Source organism: Geotrypetes seraphini, chromosome 1, assembly GCF_902459505.1.
Source record: "Geotrypetes seraphini chromosome 1, aGeoSer1.1, whole genome shotgun sequence".
Taxonomy (NCBI): Eukaryota; Metazoa; Chordata; class Amphibia; order Gymnophiona; family Dermophiidae; genus Geotrypetes; species Geotrypetes seraphini.
In genome coordinates, this window is record NC_047084.1 from 372,089,705 (window position 1) to 372,114,819 (window position 25,115).

At 43.0% G+C, this 25,115-nt stretch overlaps 1 protein-coding gene across 1 annotated transcript in view; it reads right to left on the reverse strand.

Annotated features, from left to right (window-relative positions):
- Positions 1 to 25,115, reverse strand: part of PSD3 (pleckstrin and Sec7 domain containing 3) — an 811,466-nt gene that overhangs the window by 566,736 nt on the left and 219,615 nt on the right. Inside the window, exon 3 of the mRNA XM_033915196.1 lies at positions 21,286 to 22,420. Coding sequence (XP_033771087.1) covers positions 21,286 to 22,420 — 1,135 coding nt within the window. The remainder of the gene's footprint in view (positions 1 to 21,285; positions 22,421 to 25,115) is intronic.

Consider the following 25,115-nt stretch of genomic DNA (forward strand, 5'->3'; position numbering starts at 1 on the left):
AAAGAGCAGGGAGAGATGGTGCATGGGAAGAGAAAAAGAAATGTTGCATATGATAATGGAAGGGAGGATCGGAGAGAAGCTGCATGGAGGAGAATAGAGGTCTGACCCAGGGCCCAAGGCAGAGAGAGAGAGAGAGAGAGATGGTAAACGGAGGGAAAGAAACAGAAATGTTGGATATGGCAGTAGAAGGGAAGGTACAGAGATGAAAGATGAATGCTGAACACAGAGAAAGAAGAAAACATGAAATGGGCTGGAGACCCTGCTGAGTGAGTTAACAGAAGACAAACAGAAACCAGAGCCTGGGACCAACATGATTTGAATAATAAAATGATGAGACAACAAAAGATAGAAAAAATAATTTTATTTTCTATTTTGTGATTACAATATGTCAGATTTGAAATATGTATCCTGCCAGAGCTGGTGTTAGACTGCAAGCATGAGCTAGGACCTAGCAGAGAAAGGAAAGGCATTTTTTGTTTTGTTTACACCACAGCACCAGTGTGGGGTTGGAGAGGGCAAAGGAGGGTGGGGTAGGTGAAAAGTTTACAAAAATAAACCCTCAGGCTGTTTGAAAAAAAGCCCAATTGGGCAGGAAAAGTGAATCGAATTTAAAAAAAAAAAAAAATTCAATTCAATAGGTCAAATTGAATCAAAATAAATTTTCCCCGAATCGGGCAGCACTAGTCTAGACCTGTTGGCGATTCTGGAATGCAAGTTAAGGGCATCGTTCAAATGCCTGGTTTTAATATTAATGACCTCATTTGCATGCCAGAATCAAAGAATGTAGGACCGAATGGAAAACTATGTGGTGAGCCTGTTTAGAGCATCGGGTCAGTTAATATGATCAGTCGCTTAACAAGTCAAACCGGTTTGGCAACAATCTGAGGTTTTAATGCATTTAGCCCTCTGTCTGATAGGCTTCCACCTACTAGTCCAAGTTCTCTCTTTCTGCAAGCACTGAAAACATGTTCAATACTCTCAAGCCAATAAATTAACTGGACCGCTAAGAGCGTTACCGGATATTCAGAAGTTCAAAAAAATCCTTAAAACCACACTGTTTTTAGAAGCATTCCAATAAAGTTGAAACGCCGAATGCTGGCTTTTAAGATGAACAGTACTGTGAAGATATATTTAAAATGCAATTATTCATCTGTAAATCAACACGTTTGTAAAAGTCTTGTCATATTCTGTGCATGTTATTGCTGTAATGCCGCTAGATATAGGAGGTTGATAAATTTTTTAAATAAATAACTCTTGATCCCACGCATTGAATGATTATTGCCATCACAAGGAATCAGATTAAAAGCTTTTACTATTTTCAATTTCTTACCCCTGTCACACAGTGTAATCAATGTAGCAATATTTGAAAACCAAACTATTCTAAGGGTGACAACTCTTCAGAAACTAGTACATGTACAACCTATACCTGACCTGTAGATGTAGCTGTTGCACAATGTATAGAGTTTCTTCTCCACAGCATTCTAAGTTTTAGGTCAGTCCAAGGAGAAGTCATAGAAACATGACGTCAAATAAAGGCCAAATGGCCCATCTAGTCTGCCCATCTGCAGTAACCATTATCTCTTGCTCCGAAAGATCCCATGTGCCTATCCCAGGCCCTCTTGAATTCAGACAGTCTCTGTTTCCACCAGCTCTTCCAGGAGACTGTTCCATGCATCTACCACCCTTTCCGTAAAAAAGTATTTCCTCAGATTACTCCGGAGCCTATCTTGATATTGCAGCCTTCATGACCCACCAACCATCCTTAACAGAAATTCATACATCTAACGGAACATGGTCCAGATCCATCTGGTCAGACCACTACACCTACACTTTCAACATCAACTGGACCACAAACAACAAAAAAACTGTAACAAAACTCAATAAAGTAACATACACCTCATGCAAACACATCGAACCCTCCATATTCTGGTCTAAAATAGATGAAACTGTTCTAGAAAACAACCCCGAGGACTTCATCTTACATTGGGAAAGACTTTGCTCCAACACCCTTGATGATTTAGCCCCACTGCAAACCAAATCCAGACCCAGCAGGAGATCAGATAAATGGTTCGACTCCGAACTGCTACAACTCAAAAGACAATGTAGACAACTAGAGAGAAAATGGAGAAAATCGAACTCGGATCATACAAAATCTGCCTGGAAAAAAATCAACAAACAATACAAATCACAATTAAAGAACAAGAGAAAAGCACACTACACCAACCTAATAGGCACTGAAACCCAAAACACCAAAAAACTATTCCAAATTCTAAAAACCCTAACCGACACCAAACCCTACCTGACCACTAACAATACTACCCCCCTCAGCCACTCTATTAGCAGAACACTTCCAAAATAAAATTACCAATGCAAGAGCTACCCTCAATGACACCTCTACCCATCCTAACGAATTCACAATTCTCCCCATAGATAGAGATTCTACTGCAGCAGATAGAATATGGTCTCAATTCCCCAACATACAATGGCCTGAATTCAACAAATACTACAAAAAATACAGCCATGCATCCTGTGACCTCAACAACTGTCCACCATATCTCCTAAAAACATCCAGCCCAAAATTCCGCGCTCTTCTTCTAAACTGGATACAAATCTCGCTAATAAACGGCCAATACCCTACCAACCTCAGCGAAATCATCATCACCCCGATCCTCAAAGACCTCAAAGGACCGATAGACCAAACAGCCAACTACAGACCTATTCCACTATGCCTCTATTCCACTCTACGACAAAATAATAGAAGGACTAGTTGCCAAATTCCTCTCCAATTACCTAGAAAACTATAACATACTCCATCTCACACAATCCAGCTTCAGAAACAACTTCAGCACGGAAACACTACTAGGATCTCTCTTGGACACAGCCAGACAACATCTCAGCACAGGAAAAAAAATGATGCTCATACAACTAGACCTTACCGCTGCATTCGACTTGGTGGACCATAACATTCTACTACAAATCCTGGATACAATAGGTATCACAGATAAAGTATACACATGGTTTGAAGGATTCCTTAAATCAAGAACCTATAGAGTAAAATCAGACAAACAAAAATCTGAACCTTGGTCAAACCCCTGCGGAGTTCCCCAAGGATACCCTCTATCCCCGACTCTCTTCAATCTCTATACAGCCTCCCTCAGCTCTTACCTGGACAAACAAGGCATAACCTCCTACAGCTATGCCGATGACATTACCATTCTCATACCCTTCGATCAACCTGAACTCTCCATGATGAACACAATATACCAAACACTAAAATCAATAGCAACCTGGATGAAAGATCACAAACGGAAATTGAACCCAGATAAAACGAAATTCATCCTCCTAGAAAACAACAAAATACCAACCATAACCAACATTGAAATCAACGCAATCAACTACCCCATACAAACCACCCTAAAACTGCTAAGAATAACTATCGACAGATGCTGCACCATGCAACCGCAAATCAATAAAACAATACAAAAGTCATTCTTAGTCATGAGAAACTTGAGACAAGTTCAGAAATTCTTCGAGAAAACTCAATTCCAGCTCATAGTTCAGTCCTTAATACTAGGCCTACTTGACTATTGTAATATCCTCTACCTCCCATGCCCTACAACCATAACAAAACAACTACAAACTATCCAAAACACAGCACTAAGACTCATCTACTCATTAAAGAAACATGATCACATTACAGAAGCATATCTCCAATCGCACTGGCTTCCGATCCCAGCCAGAATACAATTTAAATTCTACTGCCTACTATTTAAGACTTTGTACGGAGACAGTCCAAACTACCTGAATAACCGCCTCATCCACAACACCGCAACCAGACATAGGAAAACTCACACCCCATTCTCATACCCCCCAATTAAGGAGGTCAAACGAAAAAAACTATATGATGGCCTCCTGGCCACTCAAGCAGCCAAACTAGACAATCAAATCGCCAATCTACTGACGGCATCCCTCGACTATAAGACTTTTAGAAAAGAAATAAAGACCATACTCTTCAAGAAAACTCTGAAAAAAGAAATACCGCAAGTCTCAAACTCCACCTCTCACTAAAGCCAACTACCCCAAACAAATAACCTTACCCATTTCTTACTCTTTTTGAAAATGACCAATATTTTTTTTTTTTTGTAAGTTCTTGTTGTAATACAACTTGGATAATTCTTTTGTAATCCGCCTTGAACTGCAAGGTAATGGCGGAATAGAAATCCCTAATGTAATGTAATGTAATGTAACTTCATCCTATGCCCTCTCATTGCAGAGTTTCTTTTCAAATGAAAGAGACTCGACTCATGCACATTTATATTACGTAGGTATTTAAATGACTATCATGTCTCCCCTCTCCCGCCTTTCCTCCAAAGTATACAGATTGAGATCTTTAAGTCTGTCCCCAAATGCCTTATCATGAAGACCACACACCATTTTAGTAGCCTTCCTCTGGACAGACTCCATCTTTTCTGAAGGTGCAGCCTCCACATTGTACAGAATATTCTAAATGAGGCTTCACCAGAGTCTTATACAAAGCATCAATACCTCCTTTTTTCTACTGGCCATACCTCTCCCTATGCAACCTAGCATCCTTCTAGCTTTCGCCGTCACCTTTTCAACCTGAATGGCTGAATACAGGTCTCATAATTTGGAAGTGGACATTATTGTCGTTAAGCGATCAGTCTATTTTGTCCATATTTTTTTCTAAGGCAAAGCAGGGTACAGATCGTCCAACAACAAAACTTTACCAGGTCCATTACTGTTGTGCTCAGCCATCAGCTCCATAGGTGCAAAAGCACCCCCCAATATTCTTTCCAGCACATCACAGCTGAAACCTTCAGGATGTAGAGAATGACACAGGGAATGGTACCTGTGGTTAACTGTAGGGCGAAGACAGAGACAAAGCCCACAGGAATGGGGACGGGGACAGAGCCTGCAAGGAAAGGGACAAACTTTGTTCCCATATCATTCTCTCAAAACTTAAGATTAGTATCAATATGTAAAAAAAGACAATTGGCAACTGAATTCAATAATTTAAAAAAAAAAAAAAAAAACCCCAACTGCAGAAGCAGAACATAAGAACATAAGAAATTGCCTCCACTGGGGCAGACCAGAGGTCCATCCTGCCCAGTGGTCCGCTCTCGCGGCGGCCCATCAGGCTTAATTGCCTGAACAGTGTCCCTGACTAATTTTATAACTGCCTCTAATCCTATCCCTAATACCTACCTCTACTTCTATCTGTACCCCTCAATCCCTTTGTCCTCCAGGTACCTGTCCAGACCCTCTTTGAAGCCCTGTATTGTGCTCCTGCTTATCACATCTTCCGGTAGCGCGTTCCATGTATCCATCACCCTCTGAGTGAAGAAGAACTTCCTGGCGTTTGTTCTAAACCTTTCCCCTTTCAATTTCTCTGAGTGCCCCCTTGTACTTGTGGTTCCCCGTAATTTGAAAAATCTGTCTCTGTCTACTCTTTCTATGCCCTTCATGATCTTGAAGGTTTCTATCATGTCTCCTCTAAGTCTCCGCTTTTCCAGGGAGAAAAGCCCCAGCTTCTTCAGTCTGTCATTATATGAGAGGTCTTCCATATCCTTTATTAGCTTAGTTGCTCTTCTCTGGACTCTCTCAAGTACCGCCATGTCTTTCTTGAGATACGGCGACCAGTACTGGACACAGTACTCCAGGTGCGGGCGCACCATTGCACGATACAGTGGCAGGATGACTTCTTTCGTCCTGGTCGTGATACCCTTCTTAATGATGCCCAACATTCTGTTTGCCTTCCTTGAGGCTGTGGCGCACTGCGCTGACGCCTTCAATGATGTGTCTACCATCACTCCCAGGTCTCTTTCAAGGTTACTCTCCATTTTGTAAGTGAACATCGGGTTCTTTTTCCCTACATGCATGACCTTGCATTTCCCTATGTTGAAGCTCATTTGCCACTTTTTGGCCCACTCTTCCAGCGCTGTCAGATCTTTTTGGAAATTTTTGCAGTCCTCCTTGCTTTCAACCCTGCTGTATAATTTGGTGTCATCCGCAAATTTAATAACCTCACATTTTGTTCCTGCTTCCAGGTCGTTACTGAATATATTGAACAGGAGCGGTCCCAGCACTGACCCCTGCGGAACTCCGCTCGTGACCTATTGCCAGTCTGAGTAATGGCCCTTTATTCCAACCCTCTGTTTCCTGTCCGCCAGCCAGTTTTTGATCCATCGGTGGACCTCCCCTTGCACCCCATGGTTCCATAGCTTCCTTAGTAGTCTTTCATGTGGTACCTTGTCGAAGGCTTTTTGGAAGTCAAGGTAAATGATGTCTATAGATTCCCCTTTATCCACATGGCTGTTTACCCCCTCAAAGAAGTATAATAAGTTAGTGAGGCATGACCTGCCCTTGCAGAAGCCATGTTGGCTTGGCTTTAGCTGCCCAGTGTTTTCGATGTGCTCCCAGATGCAGTCTTTAATCAGCGCTTCCATCATCTTTCCCGGGACCGAGGTCAAACTCACCGGCCTGTAGTTTCCTGGGTCTCCCCTTGAGCCTTTCTTGAAGATGGGCGTGTCATTTGCTATTTTCCAGTCTTCCGGAATCTCTCCAGTTTTTAAGGATAGGTTGCATATTTGTCTAAGTGGCTCAGCTATTTCATTCCTTAGTTCCTTGAGTACCCTTGGGTGAATGCCGTCTGGACCTGGCGATTTGTCGCTCTTTAGCCTGTCTATCTGCCTGAGGACATCCACTTTGCTTACCTCTAGTTGGACCAGATTTTCATCCTGATCTCCTTTTACGATCTCCTCGGGTTCCGGAATGTTGGTTGTGTTCTCCCAAGAACTCATTTAGCCTGTCAGCTATCACCTTCTCCTCTTTTACCACTCCCTTTCTGTCTCCATCATCCAAGGGTCCCACTTCCTCCCTTGCTGGTTGCTTCCCCTTGACGTACCTGAAGAATGATTTGAAGTTTGTTGTTTCCCCCGCCAGTCTCTCTTCATATTCTCTTTTTGCTTTCCTAACCACTCGGTGACACTCCTTTTGGTGCTTTTTGTGCTCCTTTTGGTTGTCCTCTGATTTGTCCTTTTTCCATTTTTTGAATGATGCCTTCTTGTCCCTTATCGCCCTTTTCACTGCATTTGTTATCCACACTGGGTTTTTTGTTCTATTTTTTTGCACCCTTTCCTGAACTTGGGGACGCACAGGTTTTGTGCTTCGTGCACCATGCCCTTGAATAAGGTCCAGGCTTTTTCTACGGACTCCATCTTCCTTACGGTGTCATTGAGTTTCTTTCCCACCATTTTCCTCATGGCATCATAATTCCCTTTTTTGAAGTTCAGTGCTGTCGTTGTAGTTCTTTTCACCTTTGATGATCCAATTTCTAGCCTGTACTGGATTGTGTTGTGATCGCTGTTTCCTAGTGGGGTAGTACCACCACCTCTTTAGCGGGTCCCCCATGTCCGGTGAAGATTAGGTCAAGAGTGACATCTCCCCGCGTTGGTTCCGTGACGAGTTGTTCAATGAAACAGTCCCTCGTGACCTCCAGAAATTTGGTCTCCCTCATGCAGTTTGAGTGCCCTATACTCCAATCTATTCCCAGTTGAAGTCCCCCATCACCACCACACTTCCGCTTTTGCATACCTGCCCCAGTTCAGCCTCCAGATCCTGGTCGATTTCTTCCGTTTGTCCCGGTGGGCGATAGTACAGACCCAATTTTATGTCTGCGCCAGTTCCTCCGGATAGCTTAACCCATAGTGATTCCAAGTCATCCGCCCTTGCTGTTGTTTCCATCCTGGTTGAATGTATGGAATCCTTTATATATAGCGCTATTCCTCCACCTTTTTTGTGTGGCCTATCTCTCCTGTAGAGTTTGAACCCTGGTAAAGCCACATCCCATTTATTGTCATCAGCCCACCACGTTTCTGTGACTCCGATTATGTCAAGGCCCTTTTTGTTGGCTAAGACTTCCAACTCTCCCATTTTAGCCCTTAGGCTCCTAGCATTTGTGTATAGGCAATGTAAGTCCCGGTTGTTTGCCACTCTTGCTGGTTTTCCTCGTAGTTTGGCGCCCATTTTTGGTTGTCCTTTTGGATTCCGTTGTTCTCGGTTAGTCCTGTTTGCCAATTTCATTTGTGCAAATTGTCCTTTGGTCCTTCTTCAAAAAATTCCCACTCAGTCCTGAACCCTCCTTTACAGTGTCTTTGTTCAATGTCCTTGGTCCTGGGCATTTGCATTGTGTCCTTAGGTCCTTGTCCCAAAATTTCCCACTCAGTCCTGATCCCTTTTTTACAATGTCCTTGCTCAATGTCCTTGGCCCTGGGCCCCTGTATTGCATCCTTAGGTCCTTTTTCCAAAAATTCCCACCCAGCTTTTGGATTTAAATGAACTACTGTTAGATGACATCATTTGAGTTTTGTCTGCCTTTGATGTGGCAACAAGAGTCTTGTCTGATGGTCAGAATCCTACCCTCTGCAACATCCTTCTATCATGTGCCCAGCTGCTCAAGGACCGTACTCTTACTGCAACAGATTCATCCATTGTTGCTGGCATCAAGGAGCATTTTCAACATTTAATAAGACACATTTTTGTGTTTATGCACTACACAGTATCGGTTCTCTTCTATACCCATGTCTGAAAGACAATCCAATTTACCTTCTCAGATAATGTAAAAACATAAGCAACTGAATCTTTGGGAAGGTTGAACCAAAACCAGATCAAAATGGAAAATGCTATTTGTGATTTATATGTTATGTTACATCAGATTTCTAGACTGCATAACCATAAGTTCGATGTGGTTTACAAAAAAGATTACAGTATATAAAAGTGTGACAAAATCTAGTTTGACAAAAAATTTGAAAAAAGAAAAAGTTTTCAAACCGTTTTCTGAAGTGTTCATAAGAATAGGACGTAAGCAGCAATAATCTAAAATCAGTTGTACAGAATATTGTCCCTTTTTATAGTTTAATCAAAAGATTTAAATATAAAATCATTAGTGTTCGAGGCTTGTGCAAATGAGGAAAATGCCCTGGGGGACAGGGACAGAGCCTGTGGGGATAGGGCGGGGATGGGGGACAAACTTTGTCCCCGTGTCATTCTCTAAGAGCTGCAAGGGAAAGCAGGATGGAAAGCTGTCTCCCCTCAGCTACTACTCCCGCCTCCTCCTAGGCTGGCTAAGGAATGTCTGACCAATGAGCTTCAGGGGAAAAACAGGACAGATGGTTGCTGTCTCCTAAGATATGGGTCCTGCCTCTCCTGCAGCTTATTGGCTGGCTAAGGAATATCTGACCAATGGACTAATAGAAGGGAACACAGAAGAGCAGCAGTGTATGTCAGATAGGCTTCTTGTCTTTGGTCTACCATAGAGGGTGAGAAGTGCTGTTGGAAGTACTGGGAAAGTAAAGAGCAGACACAGGCACTGAGAGTTGGAAGATATGGATTATAAAAGGAAGAGAGGCCGAGGAAAGAGATATGGGATGTAAAAGGTAGAACAGAGCTGTGGGGGAGGGGGGAGAATGGGCTGTGATACAAAGATAAGTGGGTGAAGAATGGGTTGAAGAAAGAGATGAGGACAGGGAGAGGAACTATGTGGGATTCAAATAGCAGGGAGGCTGATAGGAGAAACAGGCTAAGAAAAGGGTTCCGAGAAGAGAGAGAGGATCACATTGGGGGGGATGGCACTCTCTAGCTTAACTAAAGGGGATGGAGGGAGAGTTGGCCTCCAAAAAATCATAAATGATTAGTGCCATGCAACAAAATCAGATATATTGTCTGATACAAGATGGCAGAGTAGGGGAAGAAAATGAAGAGAGGACTAATATATGGTATACAACCGTCCTCACCAAGAGTGAAAGGGAAGAAATCAAGAAACAAATACATATAGAGGCTCTGAATAGTAGCCGACCTCATAGCGGCAGGCAAATCTGAGCGAAAAGGGTGAACAGGATGCTAGGAATGATTAAGAAGGGTATCATGAACACATCGAAGAAGGTTATCATGCTGCTGTACCAGGCCATGGTACGCCCCCCACCTGGAATACTACATCTAGCACTGGTCACTGTACATGAGGACGGACACGGTACTACTCGAAAGGGTCCAAAATAGAGCAACTAAAATGGTTAAGGGGCTGGAGTTGTCGTACAGTGAGAGATTAGAGAAACAGGGCCTCTTCTCCCTTGAAAAGATTAGACTGAGAAGGCTCATGATTGAAACATTCAAGATAATGAAGGGATGTCCGGGGTGGTACTTGGATAGACTCCCCAGGAAAGAGACTTGGGAGTACTGGTTAACAAGTCGATTAAGCCATCTGCGCAATGCGCAGCGGCAGCAAAAAGGGCAAACAGAATGCTAGGAATGATTAAGAAGGGGATCACAAACAGATCAGAGAAGGTTATTATGCCGCTGTACTGGGCCATGGTGCGCACTCACCTGGAGTACTGTGTCCAGCACTGGTCGCCTTACATGAGAAAGGACACGGTACTACTCGAAAGGGTCCAGAGAAGAGCGACTAAAATGGTTAAGGGGCTGGAGGAGTTGTCGTACAGTGAGAGATTAGAGAAACAGGGCTTCTTCTCCCTTGAAAAGATTAGACTGAGAGGGGACATGATTGAAACATTCAAGATAATGAAGGAATAGACTTGGTAGATAAAGAAAGGTTGTTCACCCTCTCCAAGGTAGGGAGAACGAGAGGGCACTCTCTAAAGTTAAAAGGAGATAAATTCCGTAAAACATAAGGAAGTCCCTTCTTCACCCAGAGAGTGGTGGGAAACTGGAACGCTCTTCCGGAGGCTGTTATAGGGGAAACACCCTCCAGGGATTCAAGACAAAGTTAAACAAGTTCCTGCTGAACCAGAACGTACGAATGTAAGGCTAGACTCAGTTAGGGCACTGGTCTTTGACCTAAGGGCCGCCGCGGGAGCGGACTGCTGGGCACAAAGGACCTCTTGTCTGATCCAGCAGCGGCAATTCTTATGTTCTTATGATGGTATAGTGGAAGACATTCTGCAGATGAAGAACCTGATTGATTCTGGGAAGAATGTGGGTGAACTTGCCAAGGGAAAAACAAGTAGCATGTATGTGGAGCCATGGCAATTTCACAAAGCAATCGTGGACATTAATGTCAAGGTCACAGGTAGATGAGGAGATGGATTTCTGAAGAATCCAGAAGATAAGACTTTAGACTCAGGGGCGTTCATATTGAGTAATATGCACCCCCCCCCCCCCCTCATCTCCCTTCCTTCTGGAAATGTGCACTGTTCTCCATGGTGCTCGGAGGAGCCATGGTGTCGTCCCTAGCCATAGAGATGATCTGGAAGAGTGTAGAACAGCAGAAGTAAAGTCAATCAACTTTAAAAGCTCTAAACCAGGGCTGCCCAAGTCCAGTCCTCGATATCTACTGGCAGGCCAGGTTTTCTGGATATCTGCAATGAATATGCATGAGAGAGATTTGCCTGCACTGCCTTCTGGGTATGCAAATCTCTCTCATGCATGTTCATTGTGAAAACCTGGCCTGCCAGTAGATCTCGAGAACCGGACTTGGGCAGCCCTGCTCTACACCCATAGTGGATCCCTTTTTTAAGTTCAATCATCTTTATTGAAGTTTACATGTTTATAATAAACAACAGCAATTGACCCATAAGCTAGCAATGAAATTTCTAGAAATAATACACAAGTCAATTACTGCACATTAATAGAACTGAAGTAGGAATCATCCTACAACAAAGGTTAACAAATGAAGAACTGGCCAGATGTGTAATATACATGGAATGAAAAGATGAAAATATTGTTGATATGTTACATCAACCTGTCCAAGTACCTTAGAGACTGGCAAAATTGTGTAAGATAATGTCATGAGACTATGTATTGATGTAACACAGTATATCAAGCTAGTCGGACCCACAGGAACCCGCAGAGGCATATATCAATTTAGTATAGGATAATAATGGAGCCCATAGTTGTTCAAATCTGGTAAGTGAACCTTTTCGTTCTGCTGCAATTCTTTCATATTTAGCATAAAAGCAGACTGTATTCCACCATTCCATATGGGATACATTAGTAAAATCTTTCCAATTAGCAAAAATGATACACATTGCCACTAATAGTAATAGTTGAATCAGAGGTATTTTCTCCAGAGATATAGTCGTGTGCATTGATGTTAGACTAACAAGTAATAATGAGTAAGATAATGGAGCTGAAATATTTAGTAGAGCTTGTTATGTGTATCCATATGCTCTTCCAGTAATCTTGTAATAAGGCAGTGGCGTACCAAGGGGTGGGGGGGGGGCGGTTCGCCCCGGGTGCACAGCTTGGGGGGGGTGCACAGCCAGCCAGGACCTCCTGCCCTTCCTTTCCCCCAGCCCCGCAGCTACAATCCTACTTCCCCTGCCGACAAGAAGTCAATTCTGACGTCAGAGAGGATGTTCTGAGCCAGCCAGGCAGTGATTGGCTGGCCCGGAACGTCCTCTCTGATGTCGGAATTGACGTCGGAAAGACTTCTTGTCGGCGGGTGGAGGTAAGATTGCAGGCGCAGACCAAGAGAAAGTAAGGGGAGAGGCGCTTTTTTTTTCCCCCGTGGTAGGTAGTGCAGGATGTAGGCAGGCAAGCTGGCTGGCTTTAGCGCAGCAGAAAGAGAGGGAAATAGGTAGGCAGACAGGCAGGTTGGCTTTGGGGGGGTGGAGAAAATCTGGAAAGCAGTGGGGGGGGAACATAAGGAGGCACCGGGGGCACTAAGGACACGGGAAAGAGGCACTGGGGCACCATGGACACGGGAAGGAGGCACTGGGAGCACCATGGACACGGGAAGGAGGCACTGGGGGCACCATGGACACGGGAAGGAGGCACTGGGGGCACTAAGGACACAGGACAGGGTACTGGGGGCACTATGGACACAGGACAGGGTACTGGGGGCACTATGGACACAGGAAGGAGGCACTGGGGGCACTAAGGACACAGGACGGGGCAACGGGGGGCACTATGGACATGGGAAGGAGGCACTGGGGGCACTATGGACACGGGAAGGAGGCAGTGGGGGCACTAAGGACACAAGACGGGGCACTGGGGGCACTATGGACACGGGAAGGAGGCATTGGGGGCACTAAGGACACAGGACGGGGCACTATGGACACAGGAAGGAGGCACTGGGGGCACTAAGGACACAGGAAGGGGCACTGGGGGCACTATGGTCACAGGAAGGAGGCACTATGGACATGGGAAGGAGGCACTGGGGGCACTATGGACACGGGAAGGAGGCACTGGGGGCACTAAGGACACAGGACGGGGCACTGGGGGCACTATGGACACAGGAAGGAGGCACCGGGGGCACTAAGGACACAAGACGGGGCACTGGGGGACTATGGACACAGGAAAGAGGCACTGGGGGCACTAAGGACACAGGATGGGGCACTGGGGTCACTATGGACACAGGATGGGGCACTGGGGTCACTATGGACACAGGATGGAGGCACTGGGGGCTCTAAGGACACGGGAAGGAGACACTAGGGGCACCATGGACACAGGAAGGAGGCACTGGGGGCACTATGGACACAGGAAGGAGGCACTGGGGGCACTAAGGACATGGGAAGGAGGCACTGGGGGCACTAAGGACATGGGAAGGAAGGAAGGAGGGAATAGAAAGGGACAATAGTTGGGTCTGAGTGCAGAAAGAAAGAAATGAAAGAAAGATACACAGTCAATTAATAGATGTCCCCTTTTGATGAAAAAAATAAATGGTCACGTTACCTCTGATTTACTTTTTCTGCAGCAGAGTTGGCAGCTGCGCTGAGGTGCAGGAAGGTCCATGATGACTCATCTTCCGGCTCTGCTCCGGAAGAAGCTATATCACGTCGGAAGGGGTGGACCCAGCAGACTCAGTCATTACGGGACTTTGCCACAACTCCCTACGTCTGTCGGGTCCACCCCCTCCGATGTAACTTACTTCTTCCGGAGCAGAGCCAGTAGATGAGTCAGCATGTCAGCAGTGGACTCAGCATGCGGCTGCTGAGTCCACTCCAGAGCAAGTACGTCGTAGTGGGATGGACTGGCAGCCGGCAGCTTCAGTCATTGTGGGACCTTGCTAAATGAAGGGAGAGAAAGAAGCAAGATTGCTGGAATGGAAGAGTGGTGGAGGGAAAGAAAGGGGTATGGAAGGGTGGTGCTGATAGAATTGATGTACAGAGAAAGGAGAGAGACATAAGGGGGAAGGATATTGGAGGGAAAGAAAGGAGGCAGATGCTGATTGAAGAGGGGTGGATGGTGAGAGAAAGGGCAGGCATTGGATGGTAGTGGGGAGCCTATGCTGGATGGAAGTGCAGATGGGAGAGATAAAGGAGCAAATGCAGGAAGGAAATGGGAGGAGAGAAAGAGGGGAGCAGACGCTGGATGGAAGTGGACAGAGAGAGAAGGTACTAGATGGAAGGGTTAGAGAAAGAGGGTACATGATGGAAGGAGGGGATAAATAAAAGCACATGATGGGGAGAAAAGGATTGAGTTAGGGAAACACTGGAGGGGTGAGGGAAAGAGGTGGCAAGCTTTAGGTAGACAGTAAAAAAGGACATTAATGAGAAGGTAGTAAGAACGTAATCTAGACAGATGCAGAAAATAAATTGAAAAGGAAAATGAGGGGGAAAAAGGGAAAGGGATTGCAGAGGAGAGGTGTGGGAGAGGGAAGGAGAGGAGAGGAGAGAGATGCCAGACCAATGGGGGTGAAAGGAGAGATGGAAGGGGGAGGCATACAGTTTCTGGAAGGGGCATAGAAGGAGAGAAGATGCCATATAGGGAAAGAGAGACGGTAGACAGTGGATGGAAGGAAGAGAGTTACAAGAAGATGAGGAAAGCAGAAACCACAGAAGACAAAGGTAGAAAAAAATATTCTATTTATTTATTGCTTTAGGAGACATGTGTCACTGTTTCTGCGGTGCACTGTATGCAGAGTCCAGCTTCTTACTGGTTCAATTTAACCTTTGTCTATGTATTTCTATTTTATCCCCCCCCCCCCCCTTTTACAAAACTGTGGGGCGTTTTTTAGCGCCAGCTATGGTGGTAGCAGCTCTGATGCTCAGAATTCTATGAGCATCAGAGCTGTTACCACTGTGACTAAAATCCACACTACAGTTTTGTAAAAGAGGGAGGGGTTAGTTTGTGATTATATATTCCATACTAGGCGAAGGTGTTTTCTGTGTTCTGTGTGTTCGAAAGACATGGTTTTTTGTTAGGATTGACTGCAGGATTGATCTGTACTAGTCTGGCTTGTTTAGTTTTACAATGGGTGTATTGATGTTGTACTGCTCACTGCAGCATGTGAGATGTTGCCTTTTCCTAGGTACTCATGTGTGACATGTGGCTTGTTACTAAAAAAATCATGTTTTTTGTACAGATGGGGGGGGGGGAGTCAAAAAATGATGGGCCCCGGGTGTCACATATGCTAGATACGCCACTGTAATAAGGGACAGTTATATATCATGTGTTTCAATGTGCCTTGTGACAATTTACAGATCAGCATAAATCATTCGAATGATCCTTCTGTATTTTAGAGAGTTTACTAGGGGTCCAGTAAATCCTATGCAGCAAAAAGAAAAAAGATTGATATAATGCAGCAGAGCTAGTGATTTTGTATATTGATGTCCACATATATCTCCACGAAGCAATATCTATTAGAACACCCAATTCTTCTTGCCACTTATTCATCAAGTTAGATGAAGAAGAATTTTTTAGAGATTGAAATGTTTTATACCAATTGGAAGCTTCTTTTTTGTTATATGCAAACGTGCGGCATAAACTTAACAAATCATAGTGGATCCCTTTGCTTAAAAATATTTTTGCTGCACAAGTCGAAGGCGAATGTCCCACAAGATTATGAAAAGTAAATGAGGCGATCCAAACTTAATAGGTTCTACACCCAGAGTAAATCCCTGCTCTTCTCTTTATGCATTAGTTTGCTATTGTGGTAAGTAAAGTTGTTGATGATGGGTAGAAGAAGTGATCCATATTTAACAGGTTCTACACCCATGATGGATTCCTCTATGAAACAGCTCTGGCAGTAAGAATAAAAGAGGTGTTTCATCTTTAATAGGCTCTACACCCATGATGAAACCCACTGATTTGCAGGTCCATGTATGATAAGCAGGTGACATCCAACCTTAAAAAGGCTGTATAGCTCTAGTAGAGCAGTCTAATTCTTTGCAATAGTGCTCTCAATGTGAGTTTGCACAGCAGAGAACAACCAGAACTCTTTGGGTGGCATCCTCAACCGTGTTCCAAAAGAGCTCTTTAAGAAGTCAGGAAACATTTGGTAAACAATCCTAAACATGAATGTCCATGTCAGAGACTCACAGCCATGGAAGACGTCCCATAGCAAAAAGACATAGTCGATGCTCTGGATGACACACAAATGTATCAAAAGCTGATTTTGCCATAACTGTCTGGTTTGGAGAAGGCTATGAGTAGTCTTCTGAAAATTCTAGAACTCACTTCAGTTATTCTCTCTAGAAGCATGTAAAAAAAAAAAAATAAACAAAAACTGAGGTTTTTTTTTTGTTTTTTTAAAGAACTGAAGTCTGAGGCTTCTGAAGTTTCTTTGTGGACCCAATGTTTACAGAAGGAGATCATTAAAGCCATATACATCAAGGATTTTCAGTACAGGAAAGATGAATGTTGTCTGCTAGTAGTGGTCTGTCGGTACCGGTAGGTATATCAATGACTGGTGATGTACTATGCTGAGGATAGGCTGGTACCGAGGGAGACAGTGGAGGCTCCGATGCCATTCGATGTAGTTGAGTCACAGAAATAGCAACTGTACCAAGGTAAAAATTAGAATCGGTACTGAGCATCAATGGAATTCAAAAGCACAGAGCGAGGATAAGATGGTACTGTAAGGCCTCTGAAGCTATTTAAGCTGGGCTGGTACTGAGTAGAAAGAGAGGGCTTCGAGGCCAACTCTGTTGCAATCACATGGCCAGCCCTATAGCAATGGTACAGAGGTAAAAATCTGAATCGGTACCAAGCATCAATGGAGTTCAAAGAGCGAGGATAGAATGGTACCGTAATACCTCTGACACTATTTAAGCTGGGCCAGTATCGAGTAGAGAGAGGGCATCAAGGCCAACTTCGTTGCAATCGCATGGCCAGCCCTACACTTTACAGTTCCGACTGCATACCATGAGATGAATACACTGGTACTGTGTGCCATGCACGCAGTACCATAGGTGCAGCAGGATATTGAAGCGTTGGTAACCCCAAGAGGCAGTACACTTCAAAAATGACAGCCTGTGTCAATGAATGATGGTGTCGATGAGAGGCATGCATCAAGTGACTCAATGCTGGTAATGCTTAGGACACTGTGATGATATTGACGATGATGTCAATGTCCACCAGTACCAATAGGGATCGGTACCGCATAGAAGTCCAAGTTGCTGGGTTGTAGGGGTGATTCCTTCCTCATACCTGGAGGTTAGTCTCACTGACGTCAAAGCATGAACTATTGTCTGCAAGAAATCTTTCCAGCATGAACCATGCAAGAAGAGAAAAAGAAGAAATCATCTTTGCTGCCTGTCAGATGCATTCTGGGTATGTTCACCAGAACTGTGTGTTTCTCTAGTCAAGGACATCTGACTATGCCTACATGTTCAGCCATGTGAAGCTGTGGGAGTCATCTACTTCTATGCTGTTCTTATGTACGAAGGCGCCTCTTTCCATGGCCTGTATGAGACGTAAACAGAAAGGCTATTCATCCAAGTTTGTTTCTGGATTGGTTCTGAGAGGTCATCTGATGAGAACAAAGGAGAAGGTGCATAATTAATTTCTATTCTGTGTTGAGGTGTAAGGAAGCTTGCATCTTAACATTGGATTCTCTGCATCTTCTATAATAATTAAGACCTGAAAAGTTACCTCTCGTGATTATCTCTCTCCTCCAGGGAGAGAAGGAACAGGACTTTTATCCAGACCTGGTGTTCATATCACTTAAGGAACTATTGCTGACAGACTTTTACAGCTCACTTCAGTAAATAACGAAAGAAATCCTGACCGGAAGAAATTCTACATCGTGCCACGCCAAGAAAGGACTGATTCTATGTCCCTGGGGCTTGACCTGCAGAATGGTGAGCTAGGAATCATATTTTCCTTATCAGCTGGGCTAGGTAGATCTCTGATTGATTAATCAGGAAAGGAGTCGTTAATTACTCTGGGTGATAAACTGTAATAGACTGCTGCTAATCAGAAATTATTATTATAAGGAATTATCTAGTGTGTAAGAATTAGTTACGCATTTGTTTAGCAAGTATTGTGTGATATTATGTAATGAGATATATGTATGTACAGAGACACTGTGAACAACAATTGGTTATTATTTACTGCTGGCTTGTGAATTATATTTTTCTATTTCTATAATAAAATATTTCATATAGCCCTGGTCTCTATTCTTAGTATAAACTGGCAAAATAACAGAATCCGTGGAAAGGTATTTATAGTTTCCCTAGCAACTAAGATACACGTGACTTGTTTATGTTAAGCTAATTACCCATAAATCTACCTACAGGGTACCCAACACCAGACCTAACATCTTTTCAAAAAATAAATATGAAGGAACAAAACCATTTTGTTGATTGTTGGAGTAAGGTTTTGTTGGGATAGTTTTTTGTTGGGTTTTTTTTTTTGGGGGGGAGGGGAGGTTTTAGCCCTGGAAGATCAGGAACAGTTCTAGCCAGAAAGGAAAAAAGTACAGAGTACCATGGGTCGAGCAAAAAGTAAGCTAGTAAGTTAGTAGGGGCAAAGACTTTAAAATTGCCTACAGGCACCAATGATGAACAAACAGAAATTTTTGTTTGGAAATAAAGGTTTAAAAGAAAAATTAACTAAGATGATGAAAATATTGAAAATGAAGCAGGAAGGCAAACTTGACTGGACAAAGTCCAGATACATCTTCTTCTGTGGAAAATGAAAAACTGAAGACCTTGTGAGCTGGCGTTGGGTGAACATAAGAATTGTAACTGCTAGGTCGGACCAGTGGTCCAAAGTTCCCAGCAGTCCACTCATGCGGCGGCCCTTAGGTCAAAGACCAGTGCCCTGAGACTAGCCTTACCTGCGTACGTTCTGGTTCAGCAGGAACTTGTCTAATTTTGACCTTGAATCCCTGGAGGGTTTTTCCCCTGGAGGGTGGGAAGGCACTTACACAGTGTGGGCAATCTCAAAGCTTTCTAAAGCTTAAAGTGAAAGTACACTTTAGCACTGTCCATACTGGGCTCCGTGGATGATGTCACCCACCTGTGAGAATATGCTGCCTGCTTGTCCAAGGATAAAAGGTATTTCATTAGAGAAGGATAGAGAAAGGGAAAGAGTTGTTGAAGCATAGAATACCATGAACTGAAATCTCCCTTTTAAAATGTACTTTCTCTTAGCAACTCTAATATTGAGAGATTGAACAGAGAGAGATAGGAGAGTAGCACTCTTCCCATTCCTCACAAAAATTAAAAATATTATTTTCCCATTACATCTCACACAGGTAAAAATAGTGGGGGGTAGTAGGTTATGTGAACCTAAAGAAGTAGCACAACAGTGGCAGGAAGTGGCAGGAGACCACTGGCAGTGTTGGGGCTGTCTCACAAATTCTTGTGTGTTTCCTGGTTTGGCTCCCTAGCTGTCTTCCTGTTTATTTGCTGAATCTTTGCTTCCCTATTTGCTCTTAGTAAAATTCTGCAACCACTTTCCAGAACTCAACTCGGCTCCTTGAACTGGATGCTTATTTCTTTGCCACTAGAGCAATATCCTGCAGGCAGCCCAGAACACAGTGGCTTAGTATAAGTGCATGCTCCTATGCCCTGGGTTGCTAAAACATGTTCTCCCACTCAGCATGTAATCTTTGAGGTTTCAAACTGTGATCTTTGCTGGGATTCCAGAGCTCAAGATGAGCATGTGGCAAAGAATCTGATGAGGACTCTGCAAGCAGAGTGGTCACTGGCCTGGAATCTGTGAGTGCCAGGGGAAGTGTTGCAGTGCAAAAGTGGATGGGAAACCAGACCTAGAAAAAAGGAATGTGCCTAGAGTCAGGGACAGCAGAGCAGGGAAACGATCTAAGCCTCTGGTCTATGGAGGATCACAAACTGAAGATGAGGGAGAGTGTGGCGCGGTGGTTAAAGCTACAGCCTCAGCACCCTGAGGTAGTGGGTTCAAACCCACGTTGCACCTTGTGACCCTGGGCAAGTCACTTAATCCCCCCATTGCCCCAGGTACATTAGATAAATTGTGAGCCCACCGGGACAGAGAGGGAAAAACTGCTTGAGTACCTGAATAAATGCATGTAAACCGTTCTGAACCCTGGGAGAACGGTATAGAAAATTGAATAAATAAATAAATGAACGAAAGAGAAATTCATCTATAGAGAAGAGTGAGAAGTAGTTAAGCAGTAAAATAATGGGTGAGCCAAACTTGCATGTAACGGCAACTGGCACTGGAGCTTGCTGGGGAGCAGAGAGAAATATAAAGCTGGGTCAAGAGAAAATGAGAAGCAGTACAGTCTAAAAAGATTTAGGGAGTGGAGCAGGCAAAGAACTATTAAACTCCCTGCCTCTAAATATAAAACATCAAATTATGCCTATGCAGGATGAGAAAATTTTTTTAAAAAAGTGTAGAGGGGTAAAGGAAAGAGGACAAAGAGTGAAGGGGAAGAAGAAATTAGAGGAAAATGAAAAAAAACCCAAGGGAACAGATTGTGGTGCCGGCCATCAACCTGGTTGGAGAAAAGTATTATGGATGGCCTGAATGGAAACAGAGAGAGAGAGAATTTATGATGCTGACAAGCTGCGAGGGGGAGAAGAGTAGCAAGACCCTAGCTTTTGATTTGTCCACATTACCTGCCCTGATCTCGACATTTATATACAAGCTGATCATTCACTACCAGATATTTTTTTCCTTTTTTGCTGGGTGAGGAGAAATTTGTTTTTAGTCATGAGTTCAGCATCCTTAATCATTTTCAAAAGTTGGTTTCTATGCTGATATGAATTCTGAATCAAAGATATAAAGCTTTTGCCATCATTCCCATGAACCACCACTATTACAAGTTCACTTTTGTTAGCCATCTCAATCCACTTCTGAGAGGAATCCACTCCACCTTCTCCTAATATTAGCTGAACCTGTGTCTCAGAACCAGCTGTGCAAAAAAATGTTGAGTTGGAGGGAACACTTAAAATAGAAACAAACTGGTGATTTTTAGTCATTCAAAATTCCCTTCACTTTTTAATAACTGTTAAACCAAAAAATTAAATCTGTAAATGACTATATTAAAAGCACAGAACCTCAAGCGCTGCAGTACAGAAATAAATTTTACAATACCTTTCCTCCTCTTCACCAAGTGCACGCTGTTCCTTGGCATCACTTTCGGTGTCTTCTTTCTCAAAGACTTCATTTTTCCCACCTCCAGTTGGTAAAAGTAGAGAAAATGTTTCTGAGTTAATTGTGGATTTCTCTGTTGAATCACTCTGTGCTTCACCCCGGACATTTTCAGTCTGTTTTGCTATTTCCAGGGAACCGATGTCTGGGGTGCTAGGACTTCCTGCTGATGAAGCCACCTCAATGGCTGAAGCAGTCCTTCCCACTAGGCCATCAACCTCTGAAGAAGTGCTGCATACCTCTGCTTTCTTCTGTACTGACTGCATCTGCACAGTCTCTACCAATTGAATTTCTGCATAACGGTTCACAGCCATTTGGGTTTGTAAGTCATCTACCTTGTACACCAAATACGATTTTTGAACATGTGTCAATGCATCATCCTTAGCACCAGTTACACTAGTAATGCCATCTACCTGAGCAGCTTGATCCTGCAAAAACAGGGATAGCAAAGAACAGCTATTCTCACACACTTTTAGATCCTCTTCAATTTCACTCTCAATAACCTGTGACTGGGAAGATTCTGACTGTGTCTCTTCTTCTGAGATGGCAGCCAAATCCCTTTCTATGTACAAATATGATTTCTTTGATGCTGTTGTTTCAGCTGGAATAAGTATTTGTGATAGTTTTTCTTGGCCTGTGAGATCCAGTTCTCTGGCTTCCTGTCCTTCTGTATTTGTAATATTGGATTCTTTTTCCACTTGCAGTGCTGAGCAGACAGAAAGTGTATCTTCTCCTGGTACCGTCTCAGTCCGTATTGGTGATGCTACAACACCTTCTGAATTGTTTAGAGCCTTGAAGTCTGAGACTATGAGCTGTAAACTTTCTTTCTTGAGATGTGCTTGTGAACCCAAGCATAATCTTTGCTTGTCTGAAATACTATCATTACACAGAAGGGGCCCATCAATCTGCAACTGCTCACACTTCTGTTCATCTGTACTCCATTGAGAATGCTCAGCTATAAAGTTGGGTGAGGTCCTCAGGAAGTCATTTTCTCCATTATGTTCTAGGGTTCCATACTCTGGGAACTCATTGGTGATGCTGGCTGTCTCTGGGAGAAGGCTGCTACTTCCAAGATCATCTAGTCAACAAAGAGAAAAGGGAAATTCAGAGACACAATCAGATAAATTTCTCCTCAGAACCAAATAGAACTGCCTATATGTGATACTTGTACACTCCTCATTAATCTGGATGTTATTTAATATTAATACTTCCAGGGCATCAAGCAAAAGCTAAATATATAGTATAAAAGTACACAAATATACAATTTGAATCTTAGCAGGGAAAAACCAAAAATCATCTTATATAAAGTTTTTTAAAATTGCTTAAATAAATGTATTTTGAACTTGGAAGCAAAGGAAAAAAACCACCAAACAAGTACAAGGTGCAGTGTTCTCCCTAGGGCCTTTCAGCTTGGCGGTCCGCCCGGGTAATTTAGATGACCGCCCAGCTAAATTCTGCTGCCTCCGCTGCTGCTCAACATAAAAAAAAAAAAAAAGCCGGCTTGATGATTTCACTTTAGCCGGTAGCGAACTTATGCTCCGGGGCTTTAATGTGTGTGTGCCGGCTTCCCTTCTCTTCCCTCCGAAACCGGAAGTTATGTTGGGGGGGGGAGGGAGGGATGAGAAGGGAAGCCGGCACGCACATGTTAGATCCCCGAAGCATAAATTCGCTACGGGCTAATGCGGGAGACAGGTCAGTGAAGCTTTCCATTTGCTGTTCTTGCTGCCGGGTCCTGCTTACTTTCAGTTTCCGCGAAGGCAGGACCCGACAGCATTTCCCCCAATCGATTGTGATCTTGGGCCGATCAGCCTTCTTCTCCGACGGCAGAATTGACATCGGGGAGAATGCTGGTCGGCCCGAAGTAGGGAGAGCTTGGGGGGGGGGGGCGGCGGCCAGTGGCTTTGGAGCCTGTTCCCCGATGGCAGTGACATTGGCAGTGGCTTGGAGGAGGGCAAGGAGAAAGAAAGTAAGAGGGCAGGAAGAGAAACATAAAAAAAGAAAGGGGGCATGAAGAGAGAAAGAAAGAAAGGGCAGGAAGAGAAGAAGAAAAAGTTGGGGGGGAGGGGAATAAGGTCAGGAGGCATACAGGCTGAAAGAGAAGGAAGAAAGATTGGATGCACAGTCAGAAGAAGAAAGTGCAACCAGAGACTCATGAAATCACCAGACAATAAGGTAGGAAAAATGATTTTATTTTAAATTTACTGATCAAAATGTGTCTGTATTTATATCTGCTGTCTATATTTTACACTATGGTCCCCTTTTACTAAACCACAATAGCATTTTTTAGCGCAGGGAGCCTATGAGCGTCAAAAGCAGCGCTGGGCATTCAGCGCAGCTCCCTGCGCTAAAAACTGCTATCGTGGTTTAGTAAAAAGGGAGGGGGTATATTTGTCTATTTTTGTATGGTTGTTAGTGAGGTGACAGTGCATAGAATCATCTGCTTTGACCTCTTTTTTTTTTTTTTTTTTAACTTTTTATTTATAGAATTTTCATTCTTTCAATACATGAATCACATATTATAAAATGTATAATAAAATATATATGTATGTACAAATTCATATCATAGATATTCATCCCTTCCCCTATTAATTGTTTTTCCATTTTTCTTTCATATTAATATCTATATTTCCCACCCTAACCCTATATTACTATTATCAATGTGTTAAGATATCTGATCTCTAGAATAATTAGTCAATGGATCCCATATTTTCTTAAAATTTTTAATATTTCCTTGTTGTAAAGCCAAAATTTTCTCCATTTTGTAAATGTGACATACCGAGTTCCACCAGAATGTATAATTTAGTTTGGTAAAATCTTTCCAATTTTGTGTGATTTGCTGCATGGCAACTCCTGTCAATATTAAAAGTAATTTATTATTATTTGCTGATATTGGACTCTGTGTTCTCATTGCAGTACCGAATAATATGGTATCATATGAGAGTCCTACGTGATTTTCTAGTAATATATTTATTTGGGGCCAAATTAAATTCCAAAAAGCTTTTATACAGGGACAAAAAAAAATTAAATGATCCAATGTCCCTACTTCTATTTTACAATGCCAACATCTATTAGATCTAGTATTATCTATCTTTTGCAAGCGCGTCGGGGTCCATAACACTCTATGTAATAAAAATAACCATGTTTGACTCATAGATGCTGACTTTGTTAATCTTAATCTCCAGGACCAGAATTTTGGCCATTGAGATGCAGAAATTGTCTGTCCAATCTCAATGCTCCAAATATCCCTAAGTCCAGTTTTCTTTTTTTTATTTAGAAATCCATTTATTAATTTATACCATTTTGCGGCTTGGTGACCCAAGAAATCCGTCTGGAAACATAAAACTTGCAAACTATATTGAGTATTGAGAATTTTCCATTCAGGGAACCCTACCTGAATGGCTTGCTTCAATTGCATCCATTTAAAAAATTGTGTTTTATTTAGTCTAAATTTATTTTGCAATTGTGAAAAACTAAGCAAGGAACCTTCTGATATGACGTCATTTAATGTTCTTATTCCTGCAGTTATCCATTGTTTCCAGACGATTTTAAATCCGCCAATTCTGATCCTGGAGTTTACCCATATTGATTGATTTAGGGATTTAGCAATTGGTTCTGGTGTCAGATTATTTATGTATCTTAATGTTTTCCAAGTATCTAATAAGATTCTGTGTTCTTTGTATCTTATAGGCATTGATATAGAAATTAAATGTTCTGGATTTAAAGGGAACAGGAGCCGCCATTCTAAATACAGCCAATCTGGTACATTTTCTAAG